Source organism: Chaetodon trifascialis, chromosome 3 (genome assembly GCF_039877785.1).
Source record: "Chaetodon trifascialis isolate fChaTrf1 chromosome 3, fChaTrf1.hap1, whole genome shotgun sequence".
NCBI classification, from domain to species: Eukaryota; Metazoa; Chordata; class Actinopteri; order Chaetodontiformes; family Chaetodontidae; genus Chaetodon; species Chaetodon trifascialis.
In genome coordinates, this window is record NC_092058.1 from 29,709,915 (window position 1) to 29,730,132 (window position 20,218).

The 20,218-nt window shown below is 44.4% G+C and overlaps 1 protein-coding gene across 5 annotated transcripts in view; it reads right to left on the reverse strand.

The window, feature by feature from the left end:
* plekha6 (pleckstrin homology domain containing, family A member 6) overlaps positions 1-20,218 on the reverse strand; it is a 291,763-nt gene that overhangs the window by 9,237 nt on the left and 262,308 nt on the right. For all 5 annotated transcript variants that reach the window (XM_070959441.1, XM_070959442.1, XM_070959440.1 and 2 more), the window contains 8 exons: positions 15,615-15,726; positions 15,356-15,495; positions 13,532-13,699; positions 12,586-12,661; positions 10,997-11,100; positions 9,767-9,925; positions 8,021-8,173; positions 6,808-6,941 (listed from right to left, as the gene is read on the reverse strand). In XM_070959441.1, coding sequence (XP_070815542.1) covers positions 6,808-6,941; positions 8,021-8,173; positions 9,767-9,925; positions 10,997-11,100; positions 12,586-12,661; positions 13,532-13,699; positions 15,356-15,495; positions 15,615-15,726 — 1,046 coding nt within the window. The remainder of the gene's footprint in view (positions 1-6,807; positions 6,942-8,020; positions 8,174-9,766; positions 9,926-10,996; positions 11,101-12,585; positions 12,662-13,531; positions 13,700-15,355; positions 15,496-15,614; positions 15,727-20,218) is intronic.

A 20,218-nucleotide genomic window follows, 5' to 3' on the forward strand; every position in this document is an offset into this window, starting at 1 on the left:
TCATAGTATTGTTGCCTTCAGTAAGAATCTACAATGTAAATAGTCATGAAAATAAAGAAAACGCATTGAATGAGAAGGTGTGTCCAAACTTTTGGCCTGTACTGTATATGTTCACATTGTCCATTCCATCTGGTGCAAGACCATTACATCAGGGAATTTTTTATTAATTTATTGTATATTTTTTTCAACAATGCAATAAGACAATTTATTATCCACACTGCAACAGTATTCTTAGAAACTGGACATATTGTACATATAAATGGACTTTGAGCTTTGAGCACCGCCACAGGATTCAAGGGAGTGAGTGCGTTAACTGTGGGAAATCGGGTCATGATTTGGCTGCCTGCCCCATTTGACCAAAAAAGGGGGCTCATCAATAAACCTGGGGGTATTGACGGGCCCTGTCTCCCTGGATCCTAAAACCCCAGCCAAACGAAAGTTTCAAGTCTCTGCCTCAGTTTTTGTGGAGGAGGAGGCTCACCGTGTCCTGGCTCTGGTCGACTTGGGCGCAGAGGACAATTTACTGGACCGGAACTTTGGGCTGGCTGCCATGTGGAGAAGTTGGAGAAGCCAGTCCGTGCCTACACCCTCAACGGGAGAATCATGATGGAGGTAACCCACCGCACCACCCCGGTAAAGATGATTATTTCTGGCAACCACCATGAGATTTCTTTCCTCCTTATTCAGTCGCCACATGCCACCCTGGTCTTAGGACACCCCTGGTTACAGCTCCACAACCCACTTATTGACTGGTCTCAGGGGAAGATATTAGGGTGGAGCGCCCAATGTCACTCACTTTGTCTTCGCTCAGGCCTTCCTCCTGCAGGTGGAGATCTCCGGGGCGCAGCCTCACCTCCCGATCCTCCAGATCTCTCCTCTGTTCCGGCCGAGTATCACGACCTCCAGGTGGTGTTCAGTAAGGAACGTGCGCTTTCCCTTCCTGCTCATCGCCCCTACGACTGTGCCATCAACCTCCTCCCTGGCGCTCCACTGCCTACCAGCCGGCTGTACAGCCTGTCACGCCCGGAGCGGGAGGCAATGGAAACATACATCAAGGATTCTCTGGCTGCGGGTATCATTCGCCCATCTTCATCACCTCTGGGGTCGTTTTTTTTTCATGACTCTAAGGCCATGCATTAACTTTAGAGGACTCAACCAAATCACCATCAAAAATGAATACCTGCTTCCTCTCATTAAGTCTGCTTTTGACTCTCTGCAGGAAGCCAAGGTCTTCTCCAAATTCGACCTGCGAAACGCATACCATCTGGTCCGCATCAGAGAGAGGGATGGGTGGAAGACGGCCTTTAACATCCCGCTTGGCCACTTCGAATATTTAGTGATGCCTTTTTGGCTCACCAACGCCCCTGCAGCGTTCCAAGCGCTAATTAATGATGTCCTGAGGGACTTCATAAATCATTTCATCTTTGTTTACCTTGACAATATACTGATTTTCTCCTGTTCCCTAGACGAACATCGCTCCCATGTTCATCAAGTGCTTTCTCACCTACTAGAAAATCGTTTGTTCGTCAAGGCTGACAAGTGTGAGTTTCACTCTAACACAATCTCTTTTCTTGGATTTGTTATTCAGGAGGGCAGTCTGAAAGCAGATCCTGATAAAATCAGAGCAGTGGAGGAGTGGCCCATTCTGGAGAACCATAAGGAGCTTCAGCGTTTCCTTGGTTTCGCTAACTTCTACCACAGGTTTGTCCGGGACTACAGTAAAATAGTAGTTCCACAAAGCTGACTTCTTCCGAAGTGAAGTTTAGCTGGTCTTTGGAGGCTGACAGGACATTCGAGACACTCAAAGGGCCCTCATTCTGGTGCAACCCGACCCCACTAACTTTGGAGGCTGACAGGGCATTCAAGAAACTCTAAGGGCCCCCATTCTGGTGCAACCCGACCCCACTAAACCTTTTATAGTGGAGGTGGATGCATCCAACACTGGGGTTGGGGCGATTCTCTCCCAGTACACCAATCTGGATAACCATTTGCACCCTTGTACTTTCTTTTCTTGTTGCCTTTCCCCAGCGGAGCAAAACTATGATGTCGGCAACCGTGCCAAGTAAAACTTGCCTTGGAGGAATGGAGCGACTGGCTGGAGGGATCGGAGCAGCCATTTGTGGTATGGACTGATCACAAGAACTTATCTTACATTAAAACTGCAAAGAGACTGAACTCATGCCAAGCTAGGTGGGCTCTGTTCTTCAGCCGCTTCAACTTCTCCATCACTTATAGACCAGGCTCTAAGAATACCAAACCTGACGATCGCCAGTTCTCCCCCTCCAATTCACAGGCCGAACCCGAGCCCATTATTCGGGAAAATCGGGTCATTGCTGCATTCTCCTGGGGTATTGAGGAGATTATCCGGAAGGCCCAACAGCAGCATCCTGATCCTGGTAACGGCCCCAAGGACAGGCTGTTTGTTCCTCACTTTGTGCGTTCTCAGGTGCTGGAATGGGCTCACACCAACCGCCTCGCCTGCCACCCTGGGACCAACCGTACCATCTCGCTGCCGAGGAGGCATTTCTGGTGGCCTTCTCTGGAGAAGGATGCACCTGCGCTCGCAGCAAGGCCTCTCACAAGGCTCTGACTGGCCTGCTCCTCCCCCTACCCATTCCTGGGAGACCCTGGTCTCACATTTGCATAGACTTTGTGACTGCCCCCATCCAGAGGTAAAACCACCATTCTTACCATCGTCGATAATCTTTCCAAAGCTGCTCATTTTGTTCCCCTCCAGAAACTTCCCTCTGCTATGGAGACAGCTGACCTCATCACTCTTCATGTGGTTCGCCTCCATGGCATACCCCTCGACATCATCTCGGACAGAGGTCCTCAGTTCATCTACCAGGTTTGGAAGGCTTTGGGATCCACAGCCAGTCTCTCCTCCGGTTTCCACCCCCAGTCTACTGGTCAGACAGAGAGGGTCAACCAAGACCTGGAGGCGACTCTGCGATGCCTGTGCTTAGCCAACCCTGCTGAGTGGAGCACTCTCCTTCTGTGGGTTGAATATTTCCACAACTCTTTAACCTGCTCTACCAGTGGTAAGTGTCTTTAGGGTACCAGCCGCCGATGTTTCCTTCTCAGGTAGCTGAAATCGCCGTCCCTTCTGTTGAGGAACACATCAAGAGGATAAAGAACATCTGGACCACGACCTCCAGGGGTCTTGAACACTCCCAGGAGGTGAAACAGTGCTCCACCGACCGCCACAGGACACCAGGCCCCGTCTACCAACCAGGTCAGTCTGTCTGGCTTTCCACCAAGAATATTCCACTTCGAGTCACACAAACTGTCACCTAGATTCATTGGTCCATTTCCTATTCTGAAAGTCATCAACCCCTGAGCAGTGACACTCAAATTACCAGACAGTATGAAGATCCACTCCACGTTTCATGTCTCCCAACTCAAGCCGGTCTCCTCCAGTCCCCTGTGCCCCCCAGCCAAAGTAATTGACAGCGGTCCTGCCTTCTCAGTCCACCGCACTGTGGATGTCAGGAGATGAGGCAGGGGACTCCAGTACCTAGTGGACTGGGAGGGCTACGGTCCGGAGGAGCGCTCCTGGGTGCCTCGTTCCTTCATCCTCGACCCCACTCTCATCGATGACTTCCATTGGGCCCACCCTGATAGACCATCTGGGCCGCCGAGAGGCGTCCATTGGGGGGGGGGGGGGGGTACTGTTAGGATCTGGCAGTGTGTCTCTCCCTTGTGTTTCCTTTTCCCTTTTCCCTGTGTGTTTCTGTCTGTCTGTCTTCCCCTGCCTGTGCAGCTTGGTGTGTTCTACACCTGGCCAGCTCCGCCTACCTGTACACACCGGTTGCTCATCAGTCTCATCAGACGCAGTATTTAAGCAGAAAGCTCTCTCCTAGCTGCCGCCGGATTGTTCCAGTCTCCTTCCTCCCGAGATCCTTCCAGGCCTATTTATGATCCATTATTGTGAGTACTTTCTCTCTAGCTACCATGAGTGTGCTAATGTGTTTTTTGTCCACCACTTAAGGTGTGTTTCTTATGTTTCAGTTGCCAGTCTGCCACTTCCACGTGTGCCTTGCCTCAGACTGTCGTACGGAGCTCCCTTAGTTCTTTCCACTCTGTTAGAGTGCGCTTTTCGTTTGTTGTTATCTTTTCCACTTCTTTTGAGTGCTCTTTTTGTTGTTAATAAATTTGTGTTATTTTATCTGCCTTCTCTCTGGTCTGCATCATTGGGTTCTGTTCAAAACCTTGGTGAAAACCATAACAAAGCATGAGATAATTGTTTGACAACTGTATTCAAGTTTGTACTGGTTGACATTAATTCACGTTTGTCATGCATGGTTTACTAACGTTTTTGCAAAATATTTACTACTCATGCAAACATGTAGCTCTCGTAGCTTGCGAGTTAGCACAGGCTAATAAACATGGTCGATTTGTATTGTGGTTAAGTTAACAATGAATTATTCGATTCGATTAGACATCGTGTTTAAACTTCAGCTAACATTACCTATATCTGATTATTTTCCATGTACATATTGTCCTATTTTTAACTGGCATTTGAGTACCCTAAGTTTTATTGACTGATTGCACTGTCACATACACCTTTCTCTATAGAAGAGCTTTTTGATTTGGAGAAAGATTCTCAGACTCTCCTTATGTCCCACATTAATCTGCTTTTATGCTTACCATGTTTGTATAGGACCTTTGATACAAAAATACAACTGAATGTGCTTCACACATCTACATTTAGTTTCATAAATCAAAAATATTTAAAACCATAAAACTATTTTTATTAATGCTGTATTGTGTAAATGTCATTGCCATTGGATTCTATGGGTGTCTTTGAAAACTCAGTGTTTAAGAAAACACAAACTTAAGTACAGCAACTTAATCAACGTGAGCAACGGATGTAATCTCTAAACTAATCCTGCCGACAACGACCTGTCATTTCAGGTGGCACGGTGGAAACACTGTTGCCTCACAGCTAGACGGTCCCTGTTGTGGCTGTGGTGTTGGTGATCTGCTCTGACTCTGTTTCTGTGTGTTTTCCAGGGCTGGAATACGGCAGGGGCAGGGCTGATCCTCGCTGGGGTTGAGCAGCTACCTGACACACCAGTCACTTATCTCCGCTAATTAGGACTCTCCTTCTTAAGCTCTCTGCTAATTAGGACTCTCCTTCTTAAGCACGCTTCTCCCTTATTCTGGTGCCAGATGATCCCCTTGCTCATGCTTGCGTGTCTCACCTCAGTAACGATCTCCTGGTCCCTGCCTCGTGTTCTCCAGCTGTCTTGTCTTCGTGCAGCGCTGTCGTAATTTCGTGAGTTGCCTTCCTGCCTGTGAGCTTAACCCTTTATGGAAATTTTTGTTATTGAGTGTCTGTTGAGTTATTCTCCAGAGCTTGTTTTTTCTTTTGTATGCCTGTGTGCTCTCTTTCCCCCAGCAGAGTTTTTTGTTGCCTAACCTGTGACTGTCGAGGTATCTCCAGCACCTGTTTCCAAGTTCAGCCTGTGAGTTTTTTCCCTGAGCGGAGATTTTGTTTTTTTTACGGTGGCTGTCGAGTTTTCCCTCCAGCACCTGTTTTTCCTTTTGCCTGTGTGCTTTCCCTAACGGAGATTTGTGTTTTCTCATTAGAAGCTGTTGAGTGTCCTCCAGCAGAGACTGCCTTCTTCGTTCCAGTTATTTGGCCTCCTGAGTTGATTATTCCTTTTGTTGTTACTTTTCCAGTAAACTGTGAAATCTGCTCCTCTGCACTTGAGTCCTGCTTTCCAGAATCCGTCACAGTCCCGGTTCAATTCCTGCTGTGGGCGCTGGGGACGTGTCCTCCACCATGCCTTCGGTGGATGCTGCTTGAAGAAAGGGGCCTTTCTGTGTGGAGTTTGCATGTTCTCCCTGTGTTCACCTGGGGTTATCCTCCATAAAAATACCCCCACTAAAAACATGCAAGAAGATCACCACCTGACCAACGGAATCTGTGTCCCCGGGTGCCGGTTGGATGGCAGCCCACCGCTCCTGGCCCGCTGTGGAGGAAGGAGGAGCAGGATGGGTTAAATGTGGAGGACAAATTTCACCAATTGCATGGCGTGTTTGCGTGTATGTTGTGTGACAAATAAAGGGGATTCTCCCTCTTCTTCTTCTTCTTCTTCTTCTTCTTCTTCTTCTTCTAAATGTGTTCTTTATCTTTTCAAGATTTTCTTCAGAACTGAAGAAGGTTTTGGCGAGGGCCTTTCAATCCTTCAATGATGGGCTTGGCTATGAGTGATGCCCACCACCAAGTGAAATCACGCACAAACATGCAGACATGCGCACACGAACACACACACAAATGTACATAGACAGATGAGTTACAGTTTTGAGGTTATGGTTACAGTTTTGTTTATTATAGAGTGTAATTGCATTTTAACTTAATTTTGTGATGGGTTTACTGATTTTACATATTAATAGATGTGTGATTTTTAAAAATTAAATCAATTATTAAGTTCTATTAAAGATTATTGATAATTATCACTGTCTATGTAAGTCCACTTTAAGTAGTAAACAGTTCAGTGATGACTGCAAAGGCAAATTTTTCCTTTATGGCACTAAATGTGTATTCACAGCGTTTTATGTATATTTTGTAAGTTACTTTGTGAGAAAACTAGTTTTTTCCATCTCCTGAAAAAAAAAAAACTTTTTGGACATACGTGTTTTTCATCTGACAGCAATGATATACTTCATTGATTTTTATCTCTTTTATCTCAGAATGATTTAAAATTCGACCAATAAAGGCATAGGTTTCTAATGTTTTGAAATGTGTGAGCAGCATAGAAAACTGACTAGTGAAGCTGTGCCTGAGTCAAAACCCACTTTGATTTGGCAATAAGGGTTTTGATCCGCTCCAGTTTCTTCTGCTTCTCCTTCTGTTCCTCAGGGCTCAGAGGAGTGTTATCCTCTACATCCAGGTAGCGCTCTGGGATCAGAACTTTGTCAGGAGCCACCAGCTACAACAAACATGAAGCACATAAATAAACATGGATCCACATACATATAGCCTATTTGCAAAAACTTCATAGCATCTAAACAGTGAGGCAGGAAGACTTTTTGCAGGATCTTTCCAGTATATGCCTTGTGTGCAGAGGTGGAATTTACTTTTGATACTATAACAAAGTCAAATTTTTGTGCACTTGTACTTTTTGTAATATTTGTCATTATATTACTTTTTGTGTACCCTTTTTCACAAAGTTTAAACCAAAAACAATCAAGTGTTGTACTTTACTTTTCATCTTACTCTTATCTTACATCTTACTCATCTTCATTTACTGCATCTATTAAAGTATAAAAAAGTAACATGAAAACATCCTGATAAACTGTGCGACAATGGAACAGAAGGAGCAAAATCAGCAAGTGCAACAGAGAAGCTGGTGATGTGTCTCAGGCTGCACAAGAGCAGAGCTCCAGAGAGCTCCATGTCCAGAGAAGTGACTCAGCTGACACTGTCACAGATGTCAATGCCAGGGGTGTGTGGGAGGTGCGGTCACAACCATGCCAGGGCTTAAAATAAGTGGAGAGTTAAAAAATACATAACAATACTGTAAAATTAAGGATTATGTCATTATTTATTTTTAGAAATTCATATTATATAATAATTGCATTTATGGTTAGAATTATGATGCTATGGCATAGTTAAAAAAGGCTGTATGTATGCTTCCGAATCACTGATTTAATGCACCACACAGTGACCCAAGTGACCCAAATCAAACACACCAATGAGGCTGCAGGACCAACAGGTGCATGCTTGGTGTGGCTAAATGCTGCAATGCTCATGGTGGATCCTCTTGGTGATTTCTGCTTTTACTGAGGACCTGTAACTTTTAGTCAGGTGTGTGTCATGAGGTAATACTTCCCAACATCACCTGACTCCCACATCTGTTCCCCATCCTCTTATTATTATATGTGCCAGGCCACTTCCACTCCTTTTGTGTGTATGTCCATGTATGTATTTTGTATGCCATTTGTAAACTTGCCTGATTCTACACCAACAAGTTTGAGAGCCATTAATACATCAACTGAATGATCTCACCTCTTTGCTGATGTCCAGGTCATAGTGCTCTGGTTCAACCTGTAAACGTCTCAGGCGGGCAATTTCCTCCCAAGGTGACTCCTGCCCCTGGCCTCGAACTGCTGCCTCCAAATCTTTGATATCAATCTCGTGAGCTGTCAGGCGCCTACGAATCTGTCACACACACACACACACGCACACACACGCACACACACACACACACACACACACACACACACACACACACACACACACACACACACATACACACACACACACACACACACACACACACACACACAGATACATCACATTTAATCATCCACAAGCTCAAGGATGAATAACCTGTTCCAAAAAATTGGTGGCAATTGCTCCTTTTCCTACCACCAATTTAGACTGCCCAACTTCCAATGCATGTCACTGCTAACTTTGCTGTTGTCCTGCTACTTCTTTGTGTCACCAGTTTAGCTTGTGAGTTATTACATGTGAGAGGTTCACACCAGGGGTGTAACATACTACACATATATTGATATATATGTATATATGATGTTTATTTGAACAATGTATAGAAGAAGAAGAAGAAGAAGAAGAAGAAGAAGAGGAAGAAGAAAAAGAAACATACTTTTTATTATCACACACAGAGTTTAGTTGCACACTACACGCCATGCTTTCGTGAAATTATTATTCTCCGCATTTAACCCATCCTTGGTCCGTCCTTCCTCTGCGGTAGACCAGGAGAGGTGGGCTGCCACCCGACAGCGGCGCCCGGGGACCCAACTCTCTGTCGTAACCATTGGTCAGGTGGTGATCTTCTTGCATGTTTTTATTGGGGGTTATTTAAGGAGGAAACCCTAGGTGAGCACGGGGAGAACATGCAAACTCCACACAGAAAGGCCCACTTTTTCCTTGAGCAAGCACTAAAGGTATGGTGGAGGACACGCCACCAGCACCCACAGCGGGATTCGAACCAGGACCTTGTAGCTGTGACGTGACAGTGTTACCACTTGTGCCACCATGCCACCCCAAAATTTTATCTTTTTTTTTCAGTTTTGTTCTGAGATTAATCACTGAAATGGATAATGAGACTCTCCTCCGTTTCATGCTTCATGTACACGAGATCTAAGAAAAACGTAAGGCTAAAAGGACTGAATAAAAGTTGTTGGAGTCAAAAAATTGAAAAGAAAGAGAATCTTAAAATCTCTCTTACCTACTCTTCATGTACTTTTAAGAAGTTTCCAAACTTTCACACATCATTTTCTTGTCTATTTCAAGTTCAAAATTTTAATAAGGCCAGACTTTTGTATCAGATCATAAGGTAAATATAACCCTGGTGCATTTTCAGTCAAGTTTGATTGGGTTCAAGTGGATTTCATATTCAAAAATCATCATATATTACCCACCAGGATATACTAATGCAAAGATGTATATAGTAGATGTATACAGTGTGGGCCTTTTTGAACAATATTAACCTGAGCTTTGTCCTTAACTCATAGAATAAATAGTCTGAAAAGTCAGTAGATGTTAGTGAGGCTTGTGTTACTTCTGAAGCTATAATTATTATGGAAATTGTACATACATGTCAAGTTTCCCAACAAGTAACAAAATGAATGTTTCGTGAACAGTAATTCTAACTTGTTAAATGTGTTCAAAGCTGACCAAAGCTTCCCAGTTCTCCACCATTGTCATCTGAAAGTACCTGATAGGTAGTATAAACACAGGGGTACATTTTACGCTCTGCATTTAAATGTTTGATGAGGTTGATCATACCATTTTGTAGGTGGTTGGAGACTGGCCACCTGAGAGATTTAGACTCCGTCTCTTGTCCCTGATAGAGCTGCTCTGATTACGGCGGATTCGTTCATTCTGCTCCTCCACGCTCATCTTTGACTTCACCTCTGAAGTAAACACGGCACTCTTTGGACGTTCCTGTGGCAAATATGTGGCATAAAATACAGGCAAGATTTCAATTCAACTGCTACAGGAAATTAGTGGAGCCTTTGACACAGGTGACCATACAATACTACTTGATAGACAGAAAACTCAGTTGGACTCTGTGACAAAGAGGTTCAAGTCCTATCTCAAGGACAGGGACTATTTTGTCTCACCTGCATGCATTTGGGCAAACCAACATGCTTTTTATTCTTCTTCTTCTTCTTCTTCTTATTATTATTATGAACACTTTCTATACTTTTTAATATATTTATCTATTAATATTGAATTTCTATATTCATGTTTTATACTGTATTTCTTGTTTTTAATGCATTATGTAAAGCCCCTTGAATTGCCATTGTGTATAGAATACTGCACAATGTTGGTGAATGGAGTTGCTTTTTTGTGGCTCTGGATCTTTTCTTGAGGTAACAATTATGTTCAGTGCTACTATGTGGCGTTCAAATGTATTCTTAAACCATAAATGTAAAATCAAATTATCTTGGAACACTCAAGACTAATCTTAATTCTCCTCTCCCTGCTGTTCTGTCTGCTCTGCTCCAGGCCCTGTCTCCTGTCTTTTCATCTCGTCTACCCTGCTCTCCTGCGTCAGACCCCAGCTCATCCCAGCAACTCTCCAGATTCTGCTCAGGACCTGTCCTTCTCTTATTCCAATCCCTTAAATTTCTCATCTGTATCTCAGTGTGTGTGTCTGCACTTGGATTCACCAGTTAGCCCCTTAAACATTAGGTACCTTCACATTTCACACACACAGAAGCAAAATAGTTGTATGTATGCAAAACGCTGTAAAGTATATGAGCAAACAAGAGTTAAGTCTTGACAAGAGGCACTTATCAAAGTTCTTAGATCACAAATGTGAGAATTGGGACATAGCTATTGTCCCTGCTCTATGAAAGGGTTCCTGTGCACACTGGTTAAAGGTCTGTGGATGGTTTAATTTCCACACAGTGTTTTGTTTGAAGACTTGGGGCTACACCTCTGTGTATGGTGTATTTTAGATAAACATTTGGATATTATTATTTCTTATTTACATGCAGGTTGACATACCCTGGAGATTCCATTAGGCACTCTGTCATTAAACCGGGAAACTCCATCAGAGCTGCTGTGTGATTCATCAGTGGGGGACTTTGTTCTAGGAGGAACAATGCCAACTGGCAAGGGAGACAATACATAAATTCAAAGTCATGGGAAAGAAGAGGAAGCTGAATTTTCAAAGCTATAAGACAGTATATGGATATAATGTCAGTCTCACTTGATTTAATGATTCATCATACGGGCGCCGACAAGGGCAAACGCGCCGCAAACGTCAAAATGCTGCAAACACAGGAATGATGCAAAGCCAAAAACACACAAACACATAAAACAAATGCAACAGAAAAATGCCGCAAGAGAAAAATGCTGCAATCACAGAAACGAAGCAGAAGCAAAAACTTACAAACACACAAAACAAATGCTGCAAATATCAAAACACACACAACCCCAAAACAACTGCAAGAGAGAAATGCTGCAAATTCACTCCACAAAACGGAAGTGGGCCAAGCCTCTAGGGGGACTCAACCTGAGGGATGGACCGGTCCTGTAGGACCAGACCATAGAGTTATAAAGAGTAGACACCACATTGACTGCTACTGCCTATCGGCGGTTAGGCATTAGAAATATAATGTGTTCATTAGTCAGTATTATATGTAAATATTTATATATAGCCTAATCATATATTGTCTCTTCAAATTATTAAAATAGTTGACTTTACTGCCACTATCTGTGTGTGTGTGTGTGTGTGTGTGTGTGTGTGTGTGTGTGTGTGTGTGTGTGTGTGTGTGTTTACAGTCTAGGCTACATCAGAATATTCTATTACTGTTAATCCCATATGAATATTAAAATACGCCAAACTATTTGTCCTGTATCATAGCTACATGTATGACGATTGCAGCAAAAAAAAAGCATTAAAATCAGTTTAGTATGCAGAGAGTTACGATGGATTAAATGCGCTGACACTTCTTTGCGCCTGCCAAACAGCACTGAGTGGAGCAGGTGACTGGTCCAAGACGGCGGTCCCATGGCTCGTCAGCGCCGATAGGCAGTAATGGTCGATGCGGCGTCTACTCTTTATAACTATATGGTTTGGTCCTACAGGACCGGTCCATCCCTCAGGTCGAGTCCCCCTAGTGGCCTTGCCCACTTCCGTTTTGTGGAGTGAATTTGCAGCCTTTCTCTCTTGCAGTTGTTTTGGGGTTGTGTGTCATTTTTCTTTCGCATTTGTTTTGTGTGTTTGTAAGTTTTTGCTTCTGCTTTGTTTCTGTGATTGCAGCATTTTTCTTTTGCAGTCTTTTTTCTGTTGCATTTGTTTTATGTGTTTGTGTGTTTTTGGCTTTGCATCATTCCTGTGTTTGCAGTATTTTGCCGTTTGGCCCTTGTCGGCCACCGTACATTCACATCTGAAAACATTGAATTCTGGACTGGATAATGTGTTTTCTTTCATCTGTAATTTACAACTGCCAGTAGAAAGGATGCTATCAGTGTAATCCCATACTCCACGAGGTTCTGTGTACCAAACCAAGAGTAAATTGCTGGATTATGATCATCAGCTGAGAGGCAGGATCATAAGTGTCATAAAATGGAAATTTTGATTGTTGTACCTTTATTCATAGTGGATTGTTTGTCCTGCACCTGGTCTGGCACATCACAGATATTGTTCTGTTCTCCATGCTTGGGCTGAAAGATTGAAAACTGTTATGTAATCAACGTTAAACCAGATGGTGAAAAATTCCAGTACACATCCAAAGCTACTGATTGAACAGAATGCATTAGATATTGCATCACTAGACATGGGGGCATCGTGTTACTGTACAACACCTGGTATACCTGTAATGACAGAAGCAATACATTGCATGCAGACACAGTATCTGTATTGCATTATTGCAGACATACAGTGAGCACACCAGCATGTTTAACAGTGTCCAAAATGGACTCTCATTTCATCTCATTTCTCCTGCCTGATAAACAGCTTCAAAAAAGAGATACAACATGGTTTGTAGCCAGGGATGAGATAGGAGTTTATGGTACAAATATGTTCCCTTGAATTAACTGTGTTCATTCATCGTCCAGTCAGAGACTGAGGGTGAATGTGGTCACTACAAAGCTTCCAATACCACCTAATTTGTGAGAATTTGTGAATGACTTTGACTGAGCTCTTTCCTGGTGTGACCATATATGAACTAGCATGACAATATCGCTACCAAATGATCTGTGGCTGTAGAGATCTCCATCCCAGATTCCAGAACTCTAGTGCTAATTGCTGCTCATTATTGGCAAAGAGGGCCTTTGTACCAAAAGCACATGCAGTGTTTTGTTGTTGTACATCGTTTTGAAAAAAAAAAAAAAAAAAAAACAGCTAAAAAAAGCAACTAACTTTAGGGGGCTTTAAAAAGAGCTAAGCCACTTGCTTTGGGAATGTTGAGACAGAATAATGAGGATGAACATGGTATTTGGAGGAATGTGGCTTCCAAGGTTAAGAATTTCATTTTTGAAAGAGTAGGGACTGGGTGAAGAGAGGTAAGGACAGGGGTGGAAACACCCAAATACCTTTCTGATGTGAGAACCTTCACCATCAAGGTAACCATCATCGATACCCAAGCTTCGTAGCCAGGCGGTGCTGTCAAGGGGCAGGGGGTTGATGGAGGAAGGGAAGGAAGAGGAATGCTCCAAAGGGTAATACGACTTGGGGAGGGGAGGCCTTGGGGGAACACTTTCCTAGATCACCGTAAGGGCAGTAGGGAGGGAGTAAAGAAGGAACGGTTAGGAGGAAGAGAGAGTGCTGCACATCAGAAGGAGTGACAATAAGTCAGACAAAAGAGAAATGACTCATGGGAATGATTCTGTAGAATGTGGGCTTAATACCATGTTAAGGAGTTAGATGTGGAAAATGCCCTGGTGGCCAGTGAAATACTGAGCTAATGTTGCTATGTAACATATTAACAGCACTGCTAAGAAAGTGAGCGGGTGCATGTTTGGAGGTGGATTTTTAAGGGGAAATGTTTTTAAACAGATATCTACACATGAATGCAAAATCTGTAAGCAATTGGCCTTTGCCTGTAGAGGTTAAATTGTTGTCAGGCAATTGCAGTGATATTCCAATATTGTTGAAAGGGTAATGCTTCTCATTGATATATAAGAGAGAACTTGTACTGCAGCACTTTGTCTAACATGTAACAATTTCACTTGTATTATGCTTAGGTACCCTCTTAAACCAAACCAGAATCAAATAACTAATTTCTATGGTCAACATCTGAATGTATTTTTTTCAGCTGACAGGAAACTCGGAGATGAACTTGAGCAGGTGTGCAGGTAACCTTCATTTTTCATACTATGGGTGTTTTTCTTTTCCATAAAAGACTGACATCAATGAGAATACCACTGTATTTACAAATTTACAAATAGAACAGATGCAATTCAGAATTGTCAGAAACAACTATGGAGTGGTGGATTTCCTTTTCTTTAAAGATGGGTCTGCATGAACACTTGATTATTACTGGGTGAATCTGACTGTGTTACAGCACAAATCATTGGGGTAAAGCCAAGTCCTCCTTGATTGTTAGAGTTAGTAGGGGGCATAGCACCTTCACCAACATGACATGATGACAGAGATGCTAGCTGGCAATGGTCATTAATTTCAGAGCTAGCACTTCTAAAACAATGGACTTAATGTGTATTAAGATCTGGGCTGTAGAATGATGATAAAACATTTGTCTGATAGGAATTCCGAAGAAACAGGATCTGGGATTTGGGAATAGAAAAGCGTCTGTTGAAGAGGTATCTGAAGACATCACTGGAGAAATTATATGGGTGGGAGTCTCGATACACATCTTTCCTAATACCAGTCTTGACTTCTTGGTAGCAAAGATTTGAGATTAACTGACTAACTTCCTGAAGGTCATTGCTGGTTGGGGCTGTATCTGAATGCTGATTGGTATATTTGGTGTCCTGACATTGTACTTGGACAAAACTGATATGGTCTCCCGCACTGGCTTTGAATGGATTTATAGCTTGGTCACAGTTGCTTCTGCAGTTGATGTCTTGGTCTGTTTCCTCTATCACTGGGTCTAATCTATCCAAGGACATCCTAAACTCTTGGAAAGCTACGGAGAGTTGAGGAAGGATGTGTTCATAAGTTTCACACCCATAGTAATTTATATTTTCTGCATACATGCTTGTGTCAGGCACTGTGTCACTTTTGGGTCAACACCTAGGCTTAGGGTCAGTTTTAAAATGAGGCACTATACATGAGTTGGGACAGGGTTTAGCACTTGATCTTTTACACACATTAGGGTTAGTTGTAGAATCTGAGCATGGACCTGTGCCAGGTTTTGGATTGGGGTTGGTCCCCAGCTCGGTGTGTCCGGTGCTTACCTCCGGACCCAACTGCTTGGTAGGGGAGGCCTGGGAGCCGAGCACTGGGGAGAAGGGGCTGAGTGGGCTGGCGAGGCTTATTGAGCTCAGGGGACTGGCTGGACTATTGGTGCTAAAGGAACCTGATGTACCGCTGGTCACTGTGCAAGAGAAGGAGAGGGAGGTAGGGGTGGTAGGGATAGGTCGTTACAATATACATGATAGAGACAATGGTTAAAACGTGGCTAAACGTGATTATTTTCCAGCTCCAGTGTGTTACCTCTTTGTTTGGCTGTGTCAGTACCTCTAGATGAGTTATTCTTGTGCAGTCCCTCTAATACATCCTGTACTCTCCAAAATTCTTTCTGGATGTGCCGACGTACCAATTCACTCTGCAAAAAGCCAGAAAAGACATAATATGAGAGAGGGAAGATAAACTAGTTTCCATAGAAGAAATAGTGTATATTGAAATTGCTGAAAGCAACCATAATTAAGCCTGCATTCTGGGAGTGCAGTGTTCTAGTGAAGTAATCAAGTAGTCGAGTAGTCAAATACTATGAGCTCTTTAAGATATAATGGTGCTTGACCATGTAGAACTTTATAGGTAAGGACAAGGATTTTAAAGTCTATTCTAGATTTTAGAGGAAGCCAGTGCAAAGAGGTTAAAAATGCTATGATCTACAGTTTTCCCTCCTTTTTGTCCTATTGTGCCTTTGTGTTTCCCTTTCCCACTGTCTCTTTTCTGCCTCTCCCCTTTCTGTCTTATGTGTATGTTTAACTACAGGGCATGGCTGGCAGTTCTGGCCTGGCCTACTCCTCTCCTGAGCACACCTGACACCAATTATTCAATCAAGACCCACCCACTGCCACAATTTAAAAGCACCGGCCTTCCATCCAGAATTCATCAAATCATCTGATCACCTAAGTGGTAACAATCGTGACTCTTGAGGTCTTCCAAGTACCTATTGATAATTTTTGCCTTGCATTCCTGTCTACCTCCTTGACTCATGTTCCCTGTGCTCAGATGCCTACCTTGTGCTCCAGCCTACACTCTGTCATTCTAAACTGTGAGTAATCTGGAACTGGATTGCCTCTTGGCCTGTCCATTCTTTGCCATCTCGTCGGCTTCAGTGTATGGCTCTCCCAGATTCGCCTGTTGCACATTTTTCTTTTGCATTAACCCGACTGACTTTTTACATTGAGTTTTCAGAATTTAGATCCATTTACTCCTGTTTCAAACCAAATAAATAAGGAAGAAATATGATCTCTCTCTCTCTCAGAGCTGGAGAATCCAGTTTATTGGGTCAGTCTGATAATAAAGAATTGCAGTTATCCAGCCTGGAAGCAACAAAACATGGTCTACTTTTTCTGCATTGTTTTGAGACAGGATATGCCTGAATGTTAGGTAGATAAATAAAGGCAGTCCTTGAAATTTTATATGAGAGTTAAAAGACATATCCTGATCAATGTTAATGCCCAGGTTTCTTAAGTTGGTGCTGTAGGCTAGGGCAATGCCATCCAGAGTGGCATTAGACAATGAGTTTACAAGGTGTTCAGGACCATGTACTATAACTTCAGGTTTGTCCAAATTCAGTAGTAAAAAAATTCTGGTAAGCCAGGTCTTTATGTCCTCAAGCTTAAAAATTCTTCCGTATTGGTGGAATGCCATTTCTTTTCAAGTTTTTGCACTATTTGTGTTGCGTTTTAGTTTGTGAGTTGGGCAGCATACTACAATTAATGGAAGCTTTGTGAAGAGGCGAGTTGGATGTGGTGTCAGAGCAGACAATGTAGCACACTGAAATACACTAAGCCTGTACACTGCCGATGGAGACAACCAGCAAAGAAGCCAAGCCGCTGCTGATTATGAAGCTGATTTCCTGACTATCGCTGCAGACTCGGGTTGGAATGACGTGGCTCTGCAGGGAGTGTTTGTGCATGGGTTGAATGAACATTTGCAGGAAGAGATCGCTACCAAAGATGCGCCGACGGACCTGCACGCTCTGGTGGATTTAGCCATCCAGCTCGACAACCGGCTGAGGGAGAGATGCCAGAGACGGACCGCCGCCGTCAGGTCGCTGACGAGAACCGGGGTACCAGCCGTCCTGCCGCCATCTCCAGCCAGCCTGCAGAGGAGGAGCCCATGCAATTGGGCAGGACTCGCCTTACACCGGCAGAATGCCGCTGCAGGATTCAAGGGAGTGAGTGCGTGTACTGTGGGAAACCGGGTCATGAATTGGCTACCTGTCCCATTCAGCCAAAAAGGACGGCTCGTCAATAAATCTGGGGGTATTGACGAGCCCTGTCTCCCCTGATCCTAAGACCCCAGTGAAACGCAAATTTCAAGTCTCTGCTTGTTGTCAAGGAGGAGGTCCACCGTTTCCTGGCTCTGGTCGACTCGGGTGCTGAGGACAATCTACTGGACTGGAACTTCACTCTCACGGCAGGCTGCCATGTGGAGAAATTAGAAAAGCCAGTCCGTGCCTATGCCCTCAACGGGAAGATTATGACAGAGGTAACTCACTGCACCACCCCGGTCAAAATGTGTATCTCTGGCAACCATCATGAGGAGATTTCCTTCCTCCTGATACGGTCACCACACGCCACATTAGTATTGGGACACCCCTGGTTACAGCTCCACAACCCCCAAATTGACTGGTCTACAGGGAAAATCTTTGGGTGGAGCGCGCATTGTCACTCACTCTGTCTTCGCTCAGCCTTTCCTCCGTCAGGTGGATATCTCCTGGTTGCAGCCTCACCTCCCGATCCTTCAGATCTCTCCTCCGTTCCGACTGAATACCACGACCTCCAGGAAGTTTTCAGCAAGGAACGTGCGCTCACCCTTCCCCCTCATCATCCCTACGACTGTGCCATCGACCTCCTTCCTGGTGCACCACTGCCCACCAGCCAGCTGTACAGCCTGTCATGCCCTGAGCGGGAGGCTATGGAAACATACATTAAAGATTCTCTGGCTGCAGGCATCATTCGTTCATCTTCATCGCCGCTGGGGGTAGGCTTCTTCTTCATGGAGAAAGAAGACAAGACCCTAAGGCCATGCATTGACTTTAGAAGTCTCAACCAAATCACCATTAAAAATAAATATCCGCTTCCGGTCCTAAACTCTGCTTTGACTCTCTGCAGGAAGCCAAGGTCTTCTCCAAACTCCACTTGTGAAACGCATACCACCTGGTGCACATAAGAGAGGCTCACCGACGCCCCAGCGGTGTTCCAAGTGCTCATTAATGACGTCTTGAGAGACTTCATAAACCGCTTCGTCTTCATCTACCTGGACGATATTTTGATTTTCTCTCGTCCCTTGACGAACACCGCTCCCGTGTTTGTCAGGTGCTCTCCCGCCTGCTGGAGAACCGGCTGTTCGTAAAGGCCGAGAAGTGTGAGTTTCACTCTAACGCAATCTCTTTTCTTGGTTTTGTTATTCAGGAGGGCAGTCTGAAAGCAGATCCCGATAAAATCAGAGGAGTGGAGGAGTGGCCCATTCCAGAAAACCGTAAGGAGCTTCAGCGATTTCTGGGGTTCGCTAACTTCTATCGCAGGTTTGTCCGGGACTACAGCAAAATAGCTGTGCCACTGACAAAGCTGACTTCTACTAAAGTTTAGCTGGTATTTGGAAGCTGACAGGGCATTCAAGAAACTCAAAGAGTTGTTCACCTCAGCCCCCATTTTGGTGCAACCTGACCTTATCCTTATCCTCTCCTATAGTCCTATAGTCGATAGATTCTCCAAAGCTGCTCTTTTCGTTCCCCTCCAGAAACTCCTCTCTGCCATGGAGACTGCTGACCTCATCATTCTCCACATGGTTCACCTCCATGGCATACCCCTTGACACTGTCTCAATTCATCTCTGGTGTCTGGAAGGCATTCACCAAGGCCTTGGGATCCACAGCAAGTCTCTCTTCCGGTTTTCACCCCCAGTCCAATGGCCAAACAGAACGGGTCAACCAAGACCTGGAGGCAACGCTGCGGTGGAATACTCACACAACTCCTTAACATCATCTGCCAGTGGTCTCTCCCCCATGAAGTGTTTTTATGTTACCAGCCGCCTATGTACCAGCCGAAATTGCCGTCCCTTCAGTAGAGGAACATATCAAACGGATAAAAAACATCTGGACCATGGCCTCTAGGGCCCTTGAACGCTCCCAGGAGGTGAAACAGCGCTCCGCCGACTGCCACAGGACACCAGCCCCCATCTACCAACCAGGTCATTCTGTCTGGCTTTCTACCAGAAATATTCCTCTTTGCACTGAGTCACACAAACTGTCACCCAGATTCATTGGCCCATTCCCCATCCTGAAAATCCGTTGAGGGGGGGTACTATTAGGACCTGGTAGTGTGTCTCTCCCTTTTCTTTCCTTTTCCCCTTTTCCCAGTGTTTTTTGTCTGTCTGTCTTCACCTACCTGTGCAGCTGGGTGTGTCTTACACCTAGCCAGCTCCGCGTTCCTGTGCACACCAGTTCCTGATCCGGCTAATCAGGCACAGGTTAAAAGGAGAGAGTGCTTCTTTACCTGTTGCCTGTGCCAGTCTCCTTCCTCCCGAGATCCTTCCAGGCCTGTTTGAATATCGTGATTGTAAGTACTTTTGTCTTTTGCCATCGTGAGCGTGCTAATGATTGTTTTCCACCTTAAATGGTGTGTTTTTTTGTGTTCCAGTTGCCTGTCTGCCACTTCCACGTGTGCCTTGCCTCAGACCCGTCGTACGGAGCTCCCTTAGTTCTTTCCACTGTGCGTTTTTTGTTCATCCTTTGTTCCACTCCCTTTGAAAGCGCTTTTTGTTTAGAATAAATTTGTGTTATTTTTACCTGCCCTCTCTCTGGTCCGCATCTTTGGGTCCTGTTCTAAAACCGTGGTGAAAACTGTAACATAATCTTCC